The sequence below is a fragment of the Marmota flaviventris genome, chromosome 7 (genome assembly GCF_047511675.1).
Source record: "Marmota flaviventris isolate mMarFla1 chromosome 7, mMarFla1.hap1, whole genome shotgun sequence".
Taxonomy (NCBI): Eukaryota; Metazoa; Chordata; class Mammalia; order Rodentia; family Sciuridae; genus Marmota; species Marmota flaviventris.
Genome location: NC_092504.1, coordinates 40,227,327 through 40,245,707, shown reverse-complemented (window position 1 = coordinate 40,245,707; position 18,381 = coordinate 40,227,327). Strand labels below are relative to the sequence as shown.

At 42.4% G+C, this 18,381-nt stretch overlaps 1 protein-coding gene and 1 pseudogene across 4 annotated transcripts in view; one reads left to right on the top strand and one right to left on the bottom strand.

The window, feature by feature from the left end:
* The window catches only part of Usp46 (ubiquitin specific peptidase 46), a 70,050-nt gene that overhangs the window by 15,063 nt on the left and 36,606 nt on the right, over nucleotides 1-18,381 (top strand). For 3 of the 4 annotated variants that reach the window (XM_027942590.3, XM_027942573.2, XM_071614277.1), the window contains exons 2-4: nucleotides 11,168-11,248; nucleotides 14,295-14,508; nucleotides 15,848-16,077. In XM_027942590.3, the coding sequence (XP_027798391.1) occupies nucleotides 11,168-11,248; nucleotides 14,295-14,508; nucleotides 15,848-16,077 (525 nt within the window). The remainder of the gene's footprint in view (nucleotides 1-11,167; nucleotides 11,249-14,294; nucleotides 14,509-15,847; nucleotides 16,078-18,381) is intronic. The other variant, XM_027942582.2, reaches the window with a different exon arrangement.
* On the bottom strand, nucleotides 3,610-3,959 carry LOC114098386 (large ribosomal subunit protein eL30 pseudogene; annotated as a pseudogene).

Below are 18,381 nucleotides of genomic sequence, written 5' to 3'. Positions count from 1 at the left end.
GGAGAGTCCTCCACATAGGGGACTGCTCTGAGGGGCAGGGACCCTGGCCTAGATAGTTTGAACCAAGAGACTCAGCATTAGAGTCTGTATTTGTATCTTTTGAAGGCATTTCAGATACTTTGCAGCTTCCTTTGGATAAAAGAAGACAGTATGTTTTTCCTCTTATAACTTATGCCAATTCTTTCCTTCTCTGCCCTCTGACCCCCCAGTGATCCCAGTGATAGAGGTGAACTATATCGAAATGATAACATATTTATTTCTGCCTACTAATGTCTTCCTTTCTCTGTTGTCCCATTGTTTTTATTTTATTATTGTCAGTTTCTATACAAGAATTTAGAAGTTAGGTAATCAAGGCTGCTCTGTATTCTAGATGTAGAATGGCTTACTCCTTAGAGTTATTTTTGCTTCTTAGCAAAAGACTCTTAAAACTTAACATTACTTTCTTTTCTTGTTTGCTTGATAAAAATTCACAGCCTTTGAAATGATTATGAAAAAAAAAAAAACAAACCCAACTCCTCCTGATACAATGTCTCACCTACTGCCAGCTTTAGTTCTCATAGTTTTGTAGTCGCAAGGAGACACTTGACATCTTGACAGGCAGTGTTGTGTGGTGGTCGGGGGCACACTCTGCAGCCAGACTGTATGAGTTCCAGCGTGGTTCCACTATTTATTAGCTACATAAGCCAGAATAAGGTTGCCTATTTTCCCTGTCCTCTGTGTTCTTACCTTTAAAATAGGGACAATAATGGCATGTACCTCAGAGGATTGGTGTGAGGATTAAAATGAGTAAAATATGCAGAAATTACTTAGAAAAGTGATGGGACACAGCACCTGCTGTTTACGAGTCCTCTGTTGTTATTAATTACATCTGAGGCTCCAGGGCTCTTTCCTCCTTCCCATCCTTGAGCCCTGGCAGGTGGCTCCTTGCTCATCCCCATACCTTGAGCTACATCGCTTCCTTTGTGCTTCACGTTCTCCATGAGGCTGTAGAGAGACTTTTGCCATGACAAGTCCAGGAACACATGTCCTTTTGCACTAGTCCTTTATGTATTATTGTACTTTGAAAATGTAGTTAATGAGGAGTTTTTTGAACATAGACCTAAAAACGTGGTTTTTGCATCAGCCTTCACCATTCATGTCATTTGTTTGATTCCTGCTGGGTAACTAATGACTTGTTCTCTGTACATAGGTGTCATCTTTACATGTTGTCTTTGGCCTTTCTTGGGTCTCCTCTCTACTTGATGTAAATGTGACCAAGAGATTTAATGCCTTGAGAAGCAGATGCAGGAGGTGCTTTGGGGAGATCTTGGGCAGGAAAGGTTACCTGTCTGGGCCTAGGTGTTATTACCTGCGAGGTGAACCAGCTGATCTCCAGGGATCTTAGTACTTCTTTGTTGTATTGTAGGCCCCCTTGTGCTGTGGCTGTGATCTCTCTGGTTTTTACGGACCTTGACATGCCATTGTTCCTATTATTTTCTTCTCCTGGGCAAGACTCTTTCTTCATTTTGCCCCCCAAGGAAAAAAAAATTCTAACTTGTTTTCCTTATAAGTTGCTTTTAAAAATTGTTTTACGAAGAAATTGCTTTGAGTCTCCACCGGGTGCATTGTGATTCATCCTTCCTGGGTCTTTGTTGTTGTTTCTTTTGTGTGTTCGTAGCACCCTTGGCACACAGAATCGCTTTCAGAGGTGCTTTGAAAAGCTAACATTATAGTCGTCTTGTTGGAACTTGTCCCAGCTCAGATTCTATTTTTAATAAAGTTGGCTGCAATTGTTTTTCAAAGGTCACCACTTTTTTTTTTTTTAACTGATGGAAATTACAAATTTTGCTTCTTGTAATCCCAGACCCTATGATTTACCCCCACAGGTCTGTTGTTTGTTCAACATCTGATCACAGGGCCTCCCATTGGCCTTCGGTGCCATTGTGCTAGGAGCGGCAATAGGATGCAGCTTCTGGGTTCCTAATGCACTGTGCAGTTTGTGTAGTGGGATGATATTCCCAATTTCGCCTGATTCCTTCTGCTGCCCTTTGGAACAGGCAGGCTGGATATCAGCAACTTGAGCTGTCAGCCAGGAAACTAACTCCAAAGAGCGGTGAGGTGAGTGAAGTCAAAGGCAAATAAATACCAGCAAGAAACCGAAGAGCAAATGCAACCCTAGACACGGGCTGTGAGCCTTAGGTAACTGGTCTACAGGGCATTGGTTTACTAAATTAAAAAAAAAAAAAATCGGTACAAAAATAATACATGCTCACAGTAAAAAGTATAAAACATTGAGATGATAAAAAGGAAAGCCCCTTTGTGACCTGCTCATCTCCCTGCCTCACTCTCTGACACTGAAGGCTATTGGTAATCCTGTCTCAAGTGTAGTCCCATCTGTAGTCCCATTTGCTCAGGAGGCTGAGGGAGGAGGATCACTTGAGATTAGGAGTTTTAAGGCAGCCTGGGCAATAGGAAGACCCTGTCTTCAAAACACGAAAACAAAAAATACCTCTCACGCACAAAAAGAATCACAAGCAAAACGAACAGTTTCTCAAGTGTTCTTTGGGGGAATTATCATTAGATGCAGGTGTTGAATACAGTGGTCTGGTCTGTTGTGTTCACCTGTGTTCCACTTATAGAATAGTACTGGCACAAAGTGGGCTCAGAGCACTGCTGATTGAATGAATGACATTTTCAGGATTGTCCTATGTACATTGTTACTCTATACCATGGTCATCACTGCATCTTGGACAAATTTTCACAGCAGTACATAGAGAGCCACTTAACTTTTCAAAATACCTACATGGGATTCCATCACATGAATTACTGTAATTATTTAACCAGTTCAAGTTACTTCTCATTCTTTCTGTTACAGACCTTTCTACAAGGACTGTCTGACATGTTGACTGCTGATCGTCCCCTCAACATCCATTTTTCATTTCTAGTATAACAGAGATTTAAAAAAAATTTTTTTTTAGACATTGGTGGGCCTTTATTTTGTTCATTTATTTATATGTGGTGCTGAGAATCGAAGCCAGTGCCTCACACATGCTAGGCAAGCACTCTACCACCGAACACAACCCCAGCTTGGTGTAACAGACATTTTAACTGGTCATAGGTCTTAAGTACAGACCACCTTTGCCAGGTTCCCTTGCCCTAGGTGCGGCCATGCGACTAGATTAGATTCTGGCCAGCGAGGTGTGAGCAAAGGTGATGTGTGCAGCGCCCAGGAGCATCCTTGAAAGGGAAGGAGAGGTCTGCTCCCTCCTGGCAGAGGTCGTCTGGTGGTAGAGGTTGGAGCAGCCTTCTTGGTTCCAAAGCTAGAAGCTGACTCCGGAGGATGTCAGAGCAACAAGATAAGAGGAACCCAGGTCCCTGGCACCACATTCTCTTAAACATTTGCATGAAAGAGACAGATACCTGTCTCATTGAAGCCACCCTTACATTGTTTGGGTCTTTGTTACAGTCTGTGTCTCTTCCCACCTCTGTGAATGTATATGCAGAATAAATAGAAGTAGAATTGAAGAGTTGAAGGACATGGTCATTTATGTATTTATTTTTTTAACCAAAGTGAATGCAGTGTTTTTAAAACACGCTCTGCCAAGTTTTATTAAAGAAAAAATTTACATGTTTTACTTTTCACCAGTCTGTTCTGGCATGCTTCTAATGATATCAGAATCACCTGGATCAATGATAGATAGTGTGCACACTCTGTAGTATTTTCCACATGCTGTGCCCAATTCAATATTATTGCCACTGTAGTGATGGACACTAGTTTTGGCCAACATGGCATAGTACTCTATGTCAGATAACCCCAAAGCTGGACAGATGTTGGCGAGGATGACCAATTTCACTTTGCCCTGTCTGATCATCTTCAGAGTTTGCTTGTACCCCAGTACATACTTTCCACTTTTCATAACAAGCTGGAGCCGAGAGTTGATTGACTCCAGAGACTTTTTCATCTTTTTTGCGGCCACCATCTTCCCGCCCCCAACCAAGAGCAGCCATCAAGATGGCGGGAGAGCTCGAAAGGAAGTGGCCATGGTCAGTTAAAACTAATGGATACTGCCTAATTACTCTTTAAGCACTGACCACCATCATCATCTCTTGAGACATTCCCCATCCAGTCATCTTATCATGAAGACATTCACATTTAACTTCTCAATATGTTAAAAATGTAAAAAGGTTTAATTTACCAAAGAAAAATACTAGCAAGTAAGGTAAGAGTTTGATTCCAAATGTCAGTATCAGTCATATTCATACCACTGATGCCTCATGGAATGGTGCAGAGGGAGAGCACACACACCTATGTCCAAGTTGTCATGCTCATGGTAGCTGCTTAGCCTCAACCATCCCCACCGGTGTGTTCATCCAACAGCTCATCTGCTCTTATTGTGGGCCTACTATGTGCTTGCCGCTGGGAATGCAGTATTGGGCAGGTCAGAGACGGTTTTTGCTTTTTTGAGGTATAGCTTAGAGGACAGGGCAGATGTTAATAATTATACAAATAACAACTGGAATGTGTAAGGTAGTCACATAGGATGCTTTGAAGAGTGAGTAGAGATTGGGGAGGAGATGATTAATTTTCTATTAATTACATAAACTTAGTAGCTTAAAAAGACACAACTTGGTTATCTTAGATTTCTGGAGGTCAGAAGTTGTAAAATCAGACATGGCTGGGTCATGCATCTTCCTAGGATGGCTCTAGGGAGAATCTGCTTCCTTCTCTTTTCCGGTTTCTACTGGCCGCTTGCATTCCTTGGCTCATGGCCTCTTCTTCCATCTCTGAGGCCAGCAGTGTAACATCTTCAGTCTCTGTCTGACCTCTGATTCCACAGTTACCTCTTCTCACTGACTCCTCATCTCCTCCTGCCTTCTTCCTACGAGGGTACTTGGGCTCATGCTGGGCCCAACCGGAAAATCCAGGGTAACATTTCCATCTCAAGATCCTTAATCATATCTGTAAAGTCCCTCTTGCCACATAAGGCAGGATTGTCCTAGGTCCTGGGGATGGGATGTGGATGTCTGAGGAAAGCATCATTGCTCTGTTTGCATCAGAGGGACTGACAATGTAGGGGTGGTCTGGGAAGAATTCCCTGAGGAGCTGGTCTTCAAACCAGATTGGTAGGATTTTGCAGGATGGTAGGATTCAGGCAGGGGAAGGGCACTTAGGTAATATGTGGGAAGGAACTAGAGGTATCCAGGAACTGAAAGGCAGCCACTGGACTCGATAGTGGATATGGGGGCGGGCGGGGGGGGGTGTGATGGCTCATGCCTGTGATCCCAGCAAATTGGAGTCAGAGGCAGGAGGATGGCAAGTTCAAGCCTAGCCCCAGTAACTTGGCGAGACACCATCTCAAAATAAGAACTAAAAAAAAGAGCTGGAGATATAGCTCAGTGGTAGAGCATCCCTGAGTTCAATTCCCAGTGTGGGTGTGGGGGACAAGAACAAACAAACAAATCCCCCTAAGTATACCAGAGAATGAGTGGCAAGATGAGGTTGGTGACTGCAGTGTAAGTCGCTGGAGGACTCCAAAGCAGATGTGCAATTAAAAAGAGCACTTTTGCCACAGTTTTGATAGTGGGGTTAGAGATGAGTAAGGTGGAGATTGGAGGCTTTGTAGGAGGGGTTGTAATTCAGATGAGAGAACCTGGCAGCTTGGTCCAGCTGGTGTAGATTGAACCACTGGGCACTATGATGGGGGTGTAGAGTGCAGCAAGCTATGCCCAGTGTGATCCTGTGGTTTCTGGCACGAGCCAAGAGGAAGAAAGTGCTGTCATTTACTAGGTGGGAAAACACCAGAAGGAGGAGAAATCCAGGTTGGGTAGAAGGATGTTGAGGCCTTATGGGCACATGGGAATGCCTGTATTTGTCCATTCTGGAGCTCAGCATGAAGTTTTCAGGATGCAGAGAGAGTTGGAAATGGTGGTGTGCAGTTGCTGTTTGAATTCATGTATGTAGTAACTGCCTGGGCCCTGGAGAGAGAGACACAAAAGGAAAAAGGGCCTCAGACTGTCCTAGGGTGGAGCCAGCCATATAAAAGTGCCCTGTTGGAATCTGCAACCTTTGGAGCTCATCAGGGATGAAATGGGGGTAGAATTGAGAAGGGGGTCTTTGGAGGGAAATCTGAAGGTGAGGACATAGAGACAAGTCTTACAGAAGATTTTAAAACTCAAACTTGCCATATTAATTCCCTATGCTACTGTAGCCAATTACTTGATCTTAGTGGTTTAAACAGTACACATGTACTATCTTATAGTTCTGGAGGTCAGAAATCCAAAATGGATCTCACTGGGCTAGAGAAAGGGGGTGCAGGGCAGCATTCTCCCTGGAGGCTCTAGTGGAGACTGTTTTTCTCACCTCTTCTAGGAGCTGTCTGCCTTCCTTGTCTCTGGCCCTTCCTCCATCTCCAAAGCTTGCAAAGGCAAATTGAGCCCTCACACTTTATATCACTGATCTGTTCTGCTTGGCTTCCCACCTTGAAGGGCAGTTGTGATCACACTGAGCCCACCTGGATTGTCTTGGGCATTCTACCTTTTTAAGGCTGGATGATTAGCGCATTAATACCATCTAAATTTTCCTTTGTCATGGAAAGCAATGTATTTATCATTTATGGGGGGCCACTATTTTACCTGTATCTGTTCAGCCATGTCCTGCTTGACTACATGTCCTACCTATTGTTTAGGTCAACAGTGGGCTACAGATATGACAGTGGTAGTAGATTGTAGTGGAGCTGGAAAATCCCTACTGCTTGGTGATGTTGTGGTTGTTACAGTGGGATGGCATGCCACACACTCATGTTTGTGGTGGTGCAGATGGAAACAAACTTATTGCCAATCATATGACTGTATAGCACGTTCAGTTATATACAAAATATTTGACAATAAACAACTACATTACTGGTTTATGTATTTACTATATTATTTTTTATTATTTTAAAGTGCACTCCTATTTATATATAAAAAATGAAGTTGACTGTTAAACAGTGTGCTGTGTTGCATTGGCAGCAGCCTCAGATGTTTCATGTTTACTGTTTCCCCCCCACCCTCCATGCTGGGAATCAGACCCAGGGCCTCATGCATACTAGGCAAGCACTCCTTACACTGAGCCACATCCTTAGCCTGTTACCATGTCTCTTGAATGCACCATTTTCTCTTGTGCTTGATTGACACTGATGGTGTTTTGCTCATCATGGCCCTTGGAGCAATAGGCTATTCCATGTGTATATACCACACGGCCAGGTATGCAATAGGTGGTACCATCTAGACTTGGGTGAGTGCACTCTGGTATTCCCACAAGGAACTTGTGAAATGCTGTATTACTGAGGTCATGTCCCCGTGTTTAAGCAATGCATGGCTATACTGTAAAAGTGGTGAACTCTCCCAAGACCCATCACAACACGACTTTATCCCCATCCCACCCCCGTCATCTCCCCACTCACAAATCTTAGCAATCCTCTGGTTTATCTGCATGTACTTCAGAAGGGACAGTTGTGTAAAGAAGTTGGGTGCTGAAGGAGGAGTGAGAATGGGGTGGTAACTGCGAAAGGCATTGATGTGGGAGATGATGAAGGACGTTTAAATTCTGATGAGATAGACCTGAATGAAAAGGAGAGATCCTTGGGCAAGAGAGTCATTGCCACTGTCAATGAGAGCATGTGGGTTGGTGAGTCTCAAGGGAGTCCCTATCTGCTGGTTAAAAAATATATTGTTTCTTTCTTTTTTTTTTTTCTGATGAGAGGGGTCAAGGGGACGCTGAAGTTCTGAGGACCATGGGGAAAGTTGGAAATTGTCATTGTGGAGTGGAAAGTGAGTGCAGGAGGCAGTGTGGGGCCTGGGGCGCGCTGGGGACCATGGGGTCTATGCGCTCTGGTGCGGCTGATCAGTTTAGAGGGGCGGATGATTAGATTCAGACTGGGTTGGTTTTCTGCTGGGTGGTGTGTCCAAAGGGTAGGGTACGGGGGATTCAGAAGGGCAGTTGAAATCATCACCCAAAGAGGAAGAAGCTGAATAAGAAAGTAGAGGAGTGAAAGTTCCGTGAGGTATAAATGTGGCCGTGATGGGACTTAAAGTCAGCGTGCAGAGCTGTGCTTAGGTGGACAGTGGCGGCTAGAGATGAGGATTTCAGGATGGTGGCCGGGTCCAAGGTTTGTCTTTGGAAGACCCATCTAGGACCTGTCTCCATGAGTTGGGGGTGGTCTTCCACAGTCAAGACAAGGACAAGAAGGCATGCATCTCTAAAAAGGGGATGTTTTGACAAGAGGGGGAGGGTGTGGGGGTCTGGAGTCAGCATCAAGGGTCATGCCCTGCCAGCTTATCCTCGTCACCTTTCCACACCCTTGCATGTTAGGCGAGAGTCCATGAGCTTGACTTGCGGGATGGTGAGGCAGTATTGCCTTCAGGGAAGAACCAGGCTTCACTCAACTGTCATTCACTTTCTTCCTGGGCTGTGCTGTGTTGTGCTGTGGGTGGTGCTCCAGCATACTATCCCAGAGGAGCTGTCCCCTGGGACTCTTCCCTTAGGAGGAGTCACCATCCTCACAAATGGGAAAATACCAAGATAGGTAGAAAAGAGCAGAAGCAATCTAAGACTTAATAGCTAGCAAAAAAATCATACATTAACTTGAATATATTGCTTTTTTTCCTAAAGATTTAATTAGATTTATCTCCTTGTGCTATATTTTTGTATCTGACGTTTCTCCTGGGCTCTAAGCCATATATTCTAATTTTTCTTGAAAAATGGCTATGGGCATATTTAATGCACATTATTTACATTGAATTATGATCGAAAGGTAACTTTACTGAAACTTTAGTGATTTTTTTGTCTGCACCATAAAATCCTGCCATAATTTGATATGTTATTTCAAAAATTTAGCCTTGTAAGTAGAGTTACATTGGTCTCGGTCTCTCTCTCTCTCTCTCTCTCTCTCTCTCTCTCACACACACACACACACAAAAAAAAAAAAAATAAAATAAAAAAATAAAAAATAAAATAAAATAAAATAAAAAATATTGAAACTACCTTACCCACAAATGAACATTGAACTCATACCTCACTCAGTCTCAGATGATGGGTGAAGGAACTTAGATTGGTGGGGCAGTATTAAGGACCTAGAAACCAAGTGGAAACAGGATATTAGGGTGGGGGGATGCAGTTTGCCATTTCTGCTGCTATTTTCTTTTTTTTTTTCTTCTTCTTTTTTTTTTTTTGCATTTAATGTTTTCTTGGTGACTAGTGGCCATCTTCACTAGGTCTCAGCCTCCATTTTGGCCATTTCTTCCTGTGAGAGGTGCTAATTTTGAGTTAGGACTAAGTAGTAGCAGCAGATTTTAAATTGATAATAAAACATGGCTTTTTAGCTGGGCGCCATAGTGCAGGCCTGTAATCCCAACAACTCTGGAGGCTGACGCAGGCAGATCACAAGTTCAAAGCCAGCCTCAGCAACTTAGCAAGGCCCTAAGCAACTTAGCGAGACCCTGTCTCAAAATAAAAAATAAAAAGGGCGGGGGGTGTGGCTCAGTGGTTAAGCGCCCTGAGTTCCATCACTAGTGTCAAACAACCACCACCACAACAAAAAACATGTCTTTTTACCAATCTGTCTATATCCCAAAATTTCTGTGAGTTAAGTCTTAAGTGATAGCCTGAGAATGTGAGAAGGCTACAGAGTTAAGGAAGAAAAAATGGAGTTTGATCCAAACCATTCCTCAATCCATCCAGCCCTTCACATCCATGGGCTCTTCATGCATGGATTCAGTCAGCCACGAGTCAACAATACCAAAAGAAAACTTCACCTGTACTGGACATGTACAGTCCTTTTTCTTTGCTGTTATTCTCTAAGCAATACAGTGTAGCAACTGTCTACATGGTATTTACGGTGTATTAGATATCATAAGTGGAGATGGTTTAAAGTATACAGGAGGATGTGTGTGGATTGTATATACTACATCATTTTACATAAGGGACCCAAGCATCTGTGTAGGGGTCCTGGGACCAGTCCTCTGCAGATAATGAGGGGCCCCTGCACTTACCTTATTGGAGTGAACCTAGTCACTTCCTAATCCCAGCAGACTCATTCAGGCCTGGGGGAGTAATGATTATCCATTGCCAGTGACTGTCCCTTAGTGGGGCTCAGTCGATGTTTTAACAGGCAGGATCACTCTGTGCAGCATTTGTTTAAGGTCAGGGACTTCCGAGTCTGACTCCTGGTTTTATCCTGTGGCTTTACCACTTATTGACCGTGGACTTGGGACAGATTCGTCAGCTCTCCTGAGCTTTAAGTTCCTTGTCTGTTAAATGTGATCTGTTGGATAACTGTAAGGGTGAATAGCACAGTCCCTGGCACATGCTAGGAGTAACTGGTAGCTGTTTATTCCCATGCTGGAGTGTCTCGTGGCTTCCCAATTTGATGCATCTGAGAACTGTTAGGTGTCAAAGTGTATTTTCCATTACTCACAATATTCTTTGGATGCATTACCTTCTAGGTAAGGCCTTCCCTGACCTCTCTTCTTAGAGGTGCAGCTATCCACCCCCTGCTGCCGTGTGCCTCTCCTTCACCACTGCTTCCTGTCATCCCCACCCCTGCTTCCTACTTTCTTCCCTATTTCACTTGCCAGTGTTCTCCTCCAGTGCACCGCACTCCTAGTAAACTGTCCAACCTGCTTGCTTTGTGTCTCAGGCCGTCTTCATCTACTAAAGTGGGCACTCCATGAAATCAGGCAACGCGTCCCTTTTGTTCACCACTCTCTTATCAACGTCTAGACGGAGACCAGGGTCTGGCTCAGTGGGTGCACAGTAAATCCTTGTCAAATGAAGAAATTGACTTTGAAAGTGGTAATATATTTCTCTGTGCCATGTTTTTTTAAAGCCTCTGCAGCTGTCTAGAATGATGATGTTTTATTCAGAAGTTCTTAGTGATAGTTTGCTCATTTGCCTATCTCACACTTCGTTTCCTGAGGGAGGATGATGGAAACCACAAAGAACAGGGCTGCGTGGATGAAGAAGATAGAGCTGGCATCACTACCAAATCTACCGACTTCTTCTGACACCTTGCCTTTCAGTGCGAACATACCCAGACACCTGTTGACCAGGGGAGATGCTTGTCTCTGTAGTAGGCGGCTCAAGTATCCTCTTGTTTTCTTGTCTATTTTACATGCAACAGAGCTTTTGTTATTTTTTTTTTTCTTTTAGGGCACCAATGCCTCTGCTCTGGAAAAAGACATTGGTCCAGAGCAGTTTCCAATCAATGAACACTACTTCGGATTGGTCAATGTAAGTATTTAAAATGTACTATTTTTATCAAACGTTTTAGAGTATTTGATGCAACCTCTGCTGCCATCTTCATCATTACCAATTTTTAAATAATTGTCAATGTGCATTAGTTCATAGAAGTGGCACATGTTGGAAATGGGGGGGCATTTTAATCTATTTTTTGAAAGTTTTAAATGAATTGTCCCAGAAAAAAAGGATTTAATTACGACAATATTGGGTCAGATTCACATCCCCCCTTCCCTGTGCTTTGAGGGATTTCCTTTGCACACATAATCTCATGGTGATTTCATTAGCCTTTGTAGCCAAATCTGCTTTTGCATGTCCTCCTTTATCATGGGGTGAGCTCTCCAGGCAGGCTTTGTTTCTGTATATATCAGTATAGCCAGAGTTCTGACACTGTCACCGGCTCATCAGTAGTGACTGGCTCATAATATAACCTGGTAGCGTGCCAGGAACAGGGACAGCTGTGGGGAAGAACCAGCACATGTTGCTCAGAATTGCTTGGCCTCAACCTTTGCACTCTGCAGTAGCCCCTTGTATCTAGCTGGACTTCCAGGCTCTGCTTACTAAGTAGGTTGACGATAATCAAGGAGCAGGGCAGGTCACCCACCCCTCCTGAGCTACCCACCCCTTGTGAGTTTCCTTCCTCACCCGGTCCTTTCTCTCTGTGATGGAAGTTTGAAGTGACATCAAGTGTTAACTCATAAACACATGGTTTCCTGGAACAACTGCTCTGTGCCTAGACTGCCAATGCCCAGGTCTGGTCAGTATTAGGGTAAGCTGGAAATATTCTCTGCAAGTAAATACAGCCTAGGATATAATGGAAAGAACAGTGGTTCCAGTGCAGTGTAGACCTGTGTTGGAATCCTGCCTGTGCTGTTCCCTGGCTGTGTGATCTGAACCTGCATTTTCCCATCTGTAAAATGGAGATCATAGTTTATACCCACTTGGGAAAAGGATGGATCAGTATAAGACCCTGAGATGAGACCGAGGCACATTGTGGACACTTGGCAAAGTTTTGCCCCTTTTCTTTTCTAGGAGTTGTTCACTGGATCAGGGCCAAGCATTAAAGAATGTCTGGGTAAAAGTGAAACACTGAATAGAGAGGAAAGAAGAGAAGGTGGAAGGATTAATAAAGCACTAGAATATAGGGCATGTGTAGGTGAAATACTGACTTCTAATTTTACTACAATTTTTTTAGCCATTGTGCCCGGGCCTCTGCTTAGCTCTGTGAAGATGATTATTGAAGTCATGGGAACTCTGCCTTGGCTAAGGAAAATACAAATGCGACTATGAAGGAAAAAAAGAATTAAGGCCCCTTTCTAGTTTGTGGAAGAGTTGTGTCCTCTGTACTTGTTACTTTCTTCATTTATGATCCCTCAAGTGGTAATTTATGATGGTTCCAGCGTCTCTGTAAAAGGTTCATCTTCTGTTACATAATTGTGGTAAAGCAGATTAAAATATGTAAAAATAGGGAACGTTCTATCTCAGCTCCCATGGAGATGTCATGAAGGTGTGGCGGAGCCTGTGTTCCACCTCAGGCAGAGGACCTGAGCCCAGAGCCAGTTCCGAGAAGGTGTCTGTGCCCTAGTGAGTCCTCCACTGCAGTTTGCAATCTGGGCTGTTAATCTTGTTACTTCCTTAGGGTCTTTCTTCCTGCTTATTTCACTGTATAGGAGCAATTCTGAAGTGATGGTCTCAGCCGTGCCCTCCCACGGAGTCGGACTTAGTCACTGGGAACCGAGTGAGATAATGACTGTCTCCTCTGTACGCATAAGCTCAGTGTCCATGATTTCAAGAGGTATTAACATATTACTGTGTGGGCCCTAATCTGGTTATAGGAGACCGGGACTTGGGTGATACTGTACTGGGACAACTGCCTCCTTAGAAGAAATGAGGGAGGGTAATTTAGAAGGTAAGAGGTGGGAAGCTGGGAGATTGGCTTAAAGAGACTTTTTTTTTTTTGCCTCCTTTGCTCTGAAGTGAGGCATTGTGGTCTGAGGCAACGGGCAGGGGTACTGGACTCTTGAAAGAGGAGAAAGAGCCCCCCTTCATTTCAGGCTGATTCAGCTGGGGCAGGTGGTTCCTAGTTCCTTCATTTCTTTTTAATTTGGGTTTAGTTTCCTTGTCATGAGAGTTTTGATGTGTTGTAAATGTGGCAACTTTTATCTGGCCAGCTGCTTTTATTGGTCTGCATATTATGTAGATTTTTTTCTTCTCTTTTTCTAAGCACCAGAAGGTTTCATTAGACTCTCTATCTAAGCATAGGCAGAGTGCTTATTATTATTTTAGAGATTTTTATGGGTTAGAGAAGCACCAGAATTGTGTGTCTCCCCTTCTCTGTGGGGATTATGTTCCAGGACCCCCAGTAGATGCCGGAAACCATGGATAGTACTGGATATGTACTATGTTTTTTTCTATACATATATACTTGCGATAAAGTTCAGTTTATTACACAAAGTTAACAACAATAATAATATCCTAATAAAATAGAACAGTTAAATAATATATTGTAATAAAACCATCGGTATCATTGCTTTTTTTTAAAAAATGGCTTTGGAGCCATTATTAAGTAAAATAAGGGTAACTTGAACACAAACACTGTGGTACTGTGACAGTTAATCTGATAACTGAGATGGCTACTAAATGATGTATGGACTGGTAGCATATACAGCATGGATACACTGGGCAGAGAGATGATTCATGGTCTTGGCAGGATGGCACAGGACGGTATGAGGTTTCATCACATGATCCTGAATGGATCACCATTGAAAACTGACATGTCCTTTATTTCGGTAATTTTCCACTTAATATTTTTGGTCTGTGATTGATTATAAGTAACTGAAACCATGAAAAGCAAATCACAGATAAGGTCCTTTCATTCCTTTCCCTCTTGATCAGGTAGTCACTGGTGTTTAGCTAACCAATTTTTTCATGTGGTGAGCTGGGCAGGTTCATGGATCCTGGCCTTCTCCTTCTCTCCTCCTGTTCCAGAGCTGGCTTTCCTCAGACAATGACTTGAACCACCCCTCTTGTCCTTTGGCAGTTTGGAAACACATGCTACTGTAACTCCGTGCTTCAAGCCTTGTATTTCTGCCGGCCGTTCCGTGAGAATGTGTTGGCATACAAGGCCCAGCAAAAAAAGAAGGAAAACCTGCTGACGTGCCTGGCAGACCTCTTCCACAGCATTGCCACGCAGAAGAAGAAGGTCGGCGTCATCCCACCAAAGAAGTTCATTTCAAGGCTGAGGAAAGAGAATGGTGAGTCAAGGTGGCGCATACTGGATTTAAAGCTCTAGAATAAGGGACGCTGAAAGTTCTGTGCATCTTTACAATGAAAAGCCAACTTGGTTTCTAAAGGGAAAATAAGTATGGTCAACTATTCAAGTGTCATTTTTTAAGAAAAGTTATTTCTTCCTCTCTATCCATTATATATAACACAAAATTGGTTTGACAATATGCTTAAGAACTTAGATCCATCTCATGATAGAATAAATTTTTTTTTACTCTATTCTGAGTGGGATCTTTGTAAAAGGAAAATGGTCCATGGCAGCCTTCTGAGTGGGACAGTCATCAGATTAAATAGGCTCATGTAATAACTGAATAAAATAGTACTATTTTCTAAACTTGTCATAAGTGGTAAAGTAAGTGCATATTTCCTAATCAGAGTCTCTGCCGTTTTGAAGATAATACCTCATTTTTATTTGCCTAAGACAATTAAAGTCGATATCTATATGATAAGAATGTGCTGCCATCACCTGATTTTTCTGTCTTCTCTTTTGTGGGGGATATTTTGCACTGATAATATTTCTGACCAGGGAATTATTTGTCAGGGCAACTTGTGTTTATTCTAGATTTTGCTTTCCTCCAACAGGCTTGCACGGTTAACCAGATGTTTACTTTACAAAGTCTTATTTAATTTGATTGCTGTCTTTTGAAGCTGTTGTGGTTTCTATGTACTAGAATACAAGTCACTCAGGGAGAGAAGGAAGCAAGCACTCCCAGTCCAGTGGTGAACATGATTAATAGTGGAGTTTCACAGCTGCATTCGTCTCCCAGTGAATGGTCCTGATAACAGGGAGCAGCAGGAGGCTTCTGGAGTCATTTGTAATTTGGTTTTAGAATAGTATCAGATAATGTGCTCACACATATTCCTCATCTCCCTTGTGTATTATATTTAAGCTGCTTCCTGGCTGGTCCAGGGTTTAATATGCTTTTTGGGAAAAGGCTCCAGGGCCCTGAAGAAATTACCCAGTGAATAATTGGTCATTGCGATCACATCATGTTGATAATTGGTATTTTATCAGATATATTGCCAGGCAATTTATGTTTTTCTCTAGAACAAATAAAAATTCTGCTCACTTTTTACATACATGACTATAGGGAGACAGAGGAAATTGGTTCTTTATGGCGGCAGAAAATAGAAATGAACAAAACTTTAGAAACTTACCCATTGAAGCCACGTGATAGAGATGAATCTATTTGTATTCCATACTGTCCACCCTTTCAATATAAAAATGGAAGTGTGGCATGTGAAACTATGCATCTCTGTTTGCCTTTTAAGAACCAGAGATAGAAATAATGACCTTCTCTTTTCCAGATCTCTTTGATAACTACATGCAGCAGGATGCTCACGAATTTTTAAATTATTTGCTAAACACTATTGCGGACATCCTGCAGGAAGAAAAGAAACAGGAAAAACAAAATGGGAAATTAAAAAATGGCAACATGAATGAACCTTCAGAGAATAATAAACCAGAACTCACCTGGGTCCATGAGATTTTTCAGGGAACGCTCACCAATGAAACCCGATGCTTAAACTGTGAAACTGTAAGTATTGGGGCGCTCTCATGAAACCTGCCTATGCACATTTAGGTGGGCAGTACTGTGCATGAGTGCAGCATACTGCTATAGAACTAGCAGTTCCCTTCAGCATATTTGGAGGAGCTTATTCATGAATATGAAACTGAAGTGCAAACTTTGAGAAGCATGAATCCATCCAAGATGTCTCAGCTGGCTAATGCAGTGATGAGGCAGATCTTTTGAAATGCTGGATTGCTTTGCGCCATGGACACTTTTAGGGTCTAAAAATTACATGACTGAATTGGATCATAACCATTTATCTTAAAAAATTTCGGTCATGTGTGATTTGGAACAGATCGTTGCCCCAACTTAAAGTGAGTCAGCTGTGGTTCAGTGGACTTGAAGTCAAAAGATTGACTCCTATTTTTCCAAAATAGAAAATTTCTACCACAGAGAGCTGAGTGGATAAGGCGAGTCACTCACAGAGCTGTTTCGAGGTTTGGGTGAGCTTATGTGTTTGGAAGGGTCTGGCACATGAGAGGTACTTAATGCTGATTGAATTTGAAAACATGTTCTCCAGAGCATGATACAGAATGGCGTATTTGCTTATTATATTTAATCTTTGTGAGTGTCCTCATGTATTGATATTTTAGAGTCCAGCTCTGGATTCAGGCTGCCTGGGTTTGTATACTGGCTCTGGCACAAGGTAGTGCAAATTATTCCTCTTTTCTGTCTCCTTATCTCTAAATTGGTGATTATGTGTGTGAGTGTGTGTGAGAGTGAGAGAGAGAGAGAGTGAGAGAGAGAGAGAGAGCGTGAGCGAGCGCCTGTTTCATAGGTTGCTGGGAGAATTAGATGAATCAGTCCTAATAAAGCACTTAGAACCATGTTGGCCCGTAATATCCATGCAATAAATGTCAGCTATTTGTTACAACTACTCACAACATAGAAAGTCTATGGTTTCATTAGGGTCTCAGAGTTTCTTGATAGTATCTAAAAAAAAATGTGTATGATTGTGCATTTTGTGGGACGGGAGACAGGTGCTTTTCAACAGATCTGCTAATGGCCCCTTAGTCTGGTCAGGCTGCTGTGACACAATGCTATAATGGGTGACTTAAGCAAAGAAAATTAGTTTCTCACAGTTCTGGAGTCTGGAAATCTGAGATCAGGGCGCTGGCGTGGTCTGGTTCTACTGAGGGCTCTCTTCCTGGCTTGGAGATGGCTGCTTTCTTGCCATGCCCCCACATAGTAGAGAGAGAGGAAGCCAGTTCTCGTGTCTCTTTTTTATAATGACACCAATCCCATCACACCCTTATGACCCAAAGACCCCACTTCCAGATACCATCCCTTTAGGGGTTAGGATTTCAATATCCATCTAGAGAGGACACAAACATGTAGTCCTTTGCAAGTTGTGACCTCCCCAAAATGGTTAAGAAATGTGGATTTAAACATCAACTTACATCTGTGTAAGTAGAGAAGCCTTTTGTTTTTGGCAATCTTTCTAATGTTCTTTTTAATGGTGTTTGAATCAGTGTTCTGATTTCATTGTGGAAACAATTAGAAACCATAGCTAAGCAAATGGAGACTAAAAATTACTAGTAATCTTCCCATGCAGAGATGATAAATTTGTAAGAATTTTCTAAAAATTCTGACATATTAGCCCCACTTGCACATTTAAAAATATATCCTGCCCAAACATTTTCTGCACATAATTATTTATCTTGAGATCCTCCCATCCCCTTTTTTCATTTTCTCTCCCTTCCTCTGTCCCTTTATACCTTCTATTCTGGTAAAATTCAAATGAATATGAAGGTAGAATAGCTTAATAAATCCCACATATTCAGGATCAGTGATTGCTAACACTTTGGCCCATGTTGATCTTCTCTCCTTCCACACACCTCCTCCCTCATTAAACTGGTTTATTTTTAACCAAAGTGCAAATAATCTTTCATTTGTATTTTTTTTTTTTTATTATTTGCATGTATCTGTAAAAGGAAAGAAGTGTTTTTATTTTTAAAAATGTGCAATACTTGGGGATGGGGATGTGGCTCAAGCGGTAACGCGCTTGCCTGGCATGCGCGGGGCGCTGGGTTCCATCCTCAGCACCAAATAAAATAAAGATGTTGTGTCCACCGAAAAACTGAAAAATAAATATTTAAAAATTCTCTCTCTCTCTCCTCTCTCTCTCTCTTTTAAAAAAAATGTGCAATACTGTTACCATACCTAAAAAGAATCCCTTTCCATCATTGTCCATTCAGCATTCAAGTTTCTTTGATGATGTTATTTTTTTTTTATCGGTTGGTTAATTCTAATCACAATTCAAACATGGTC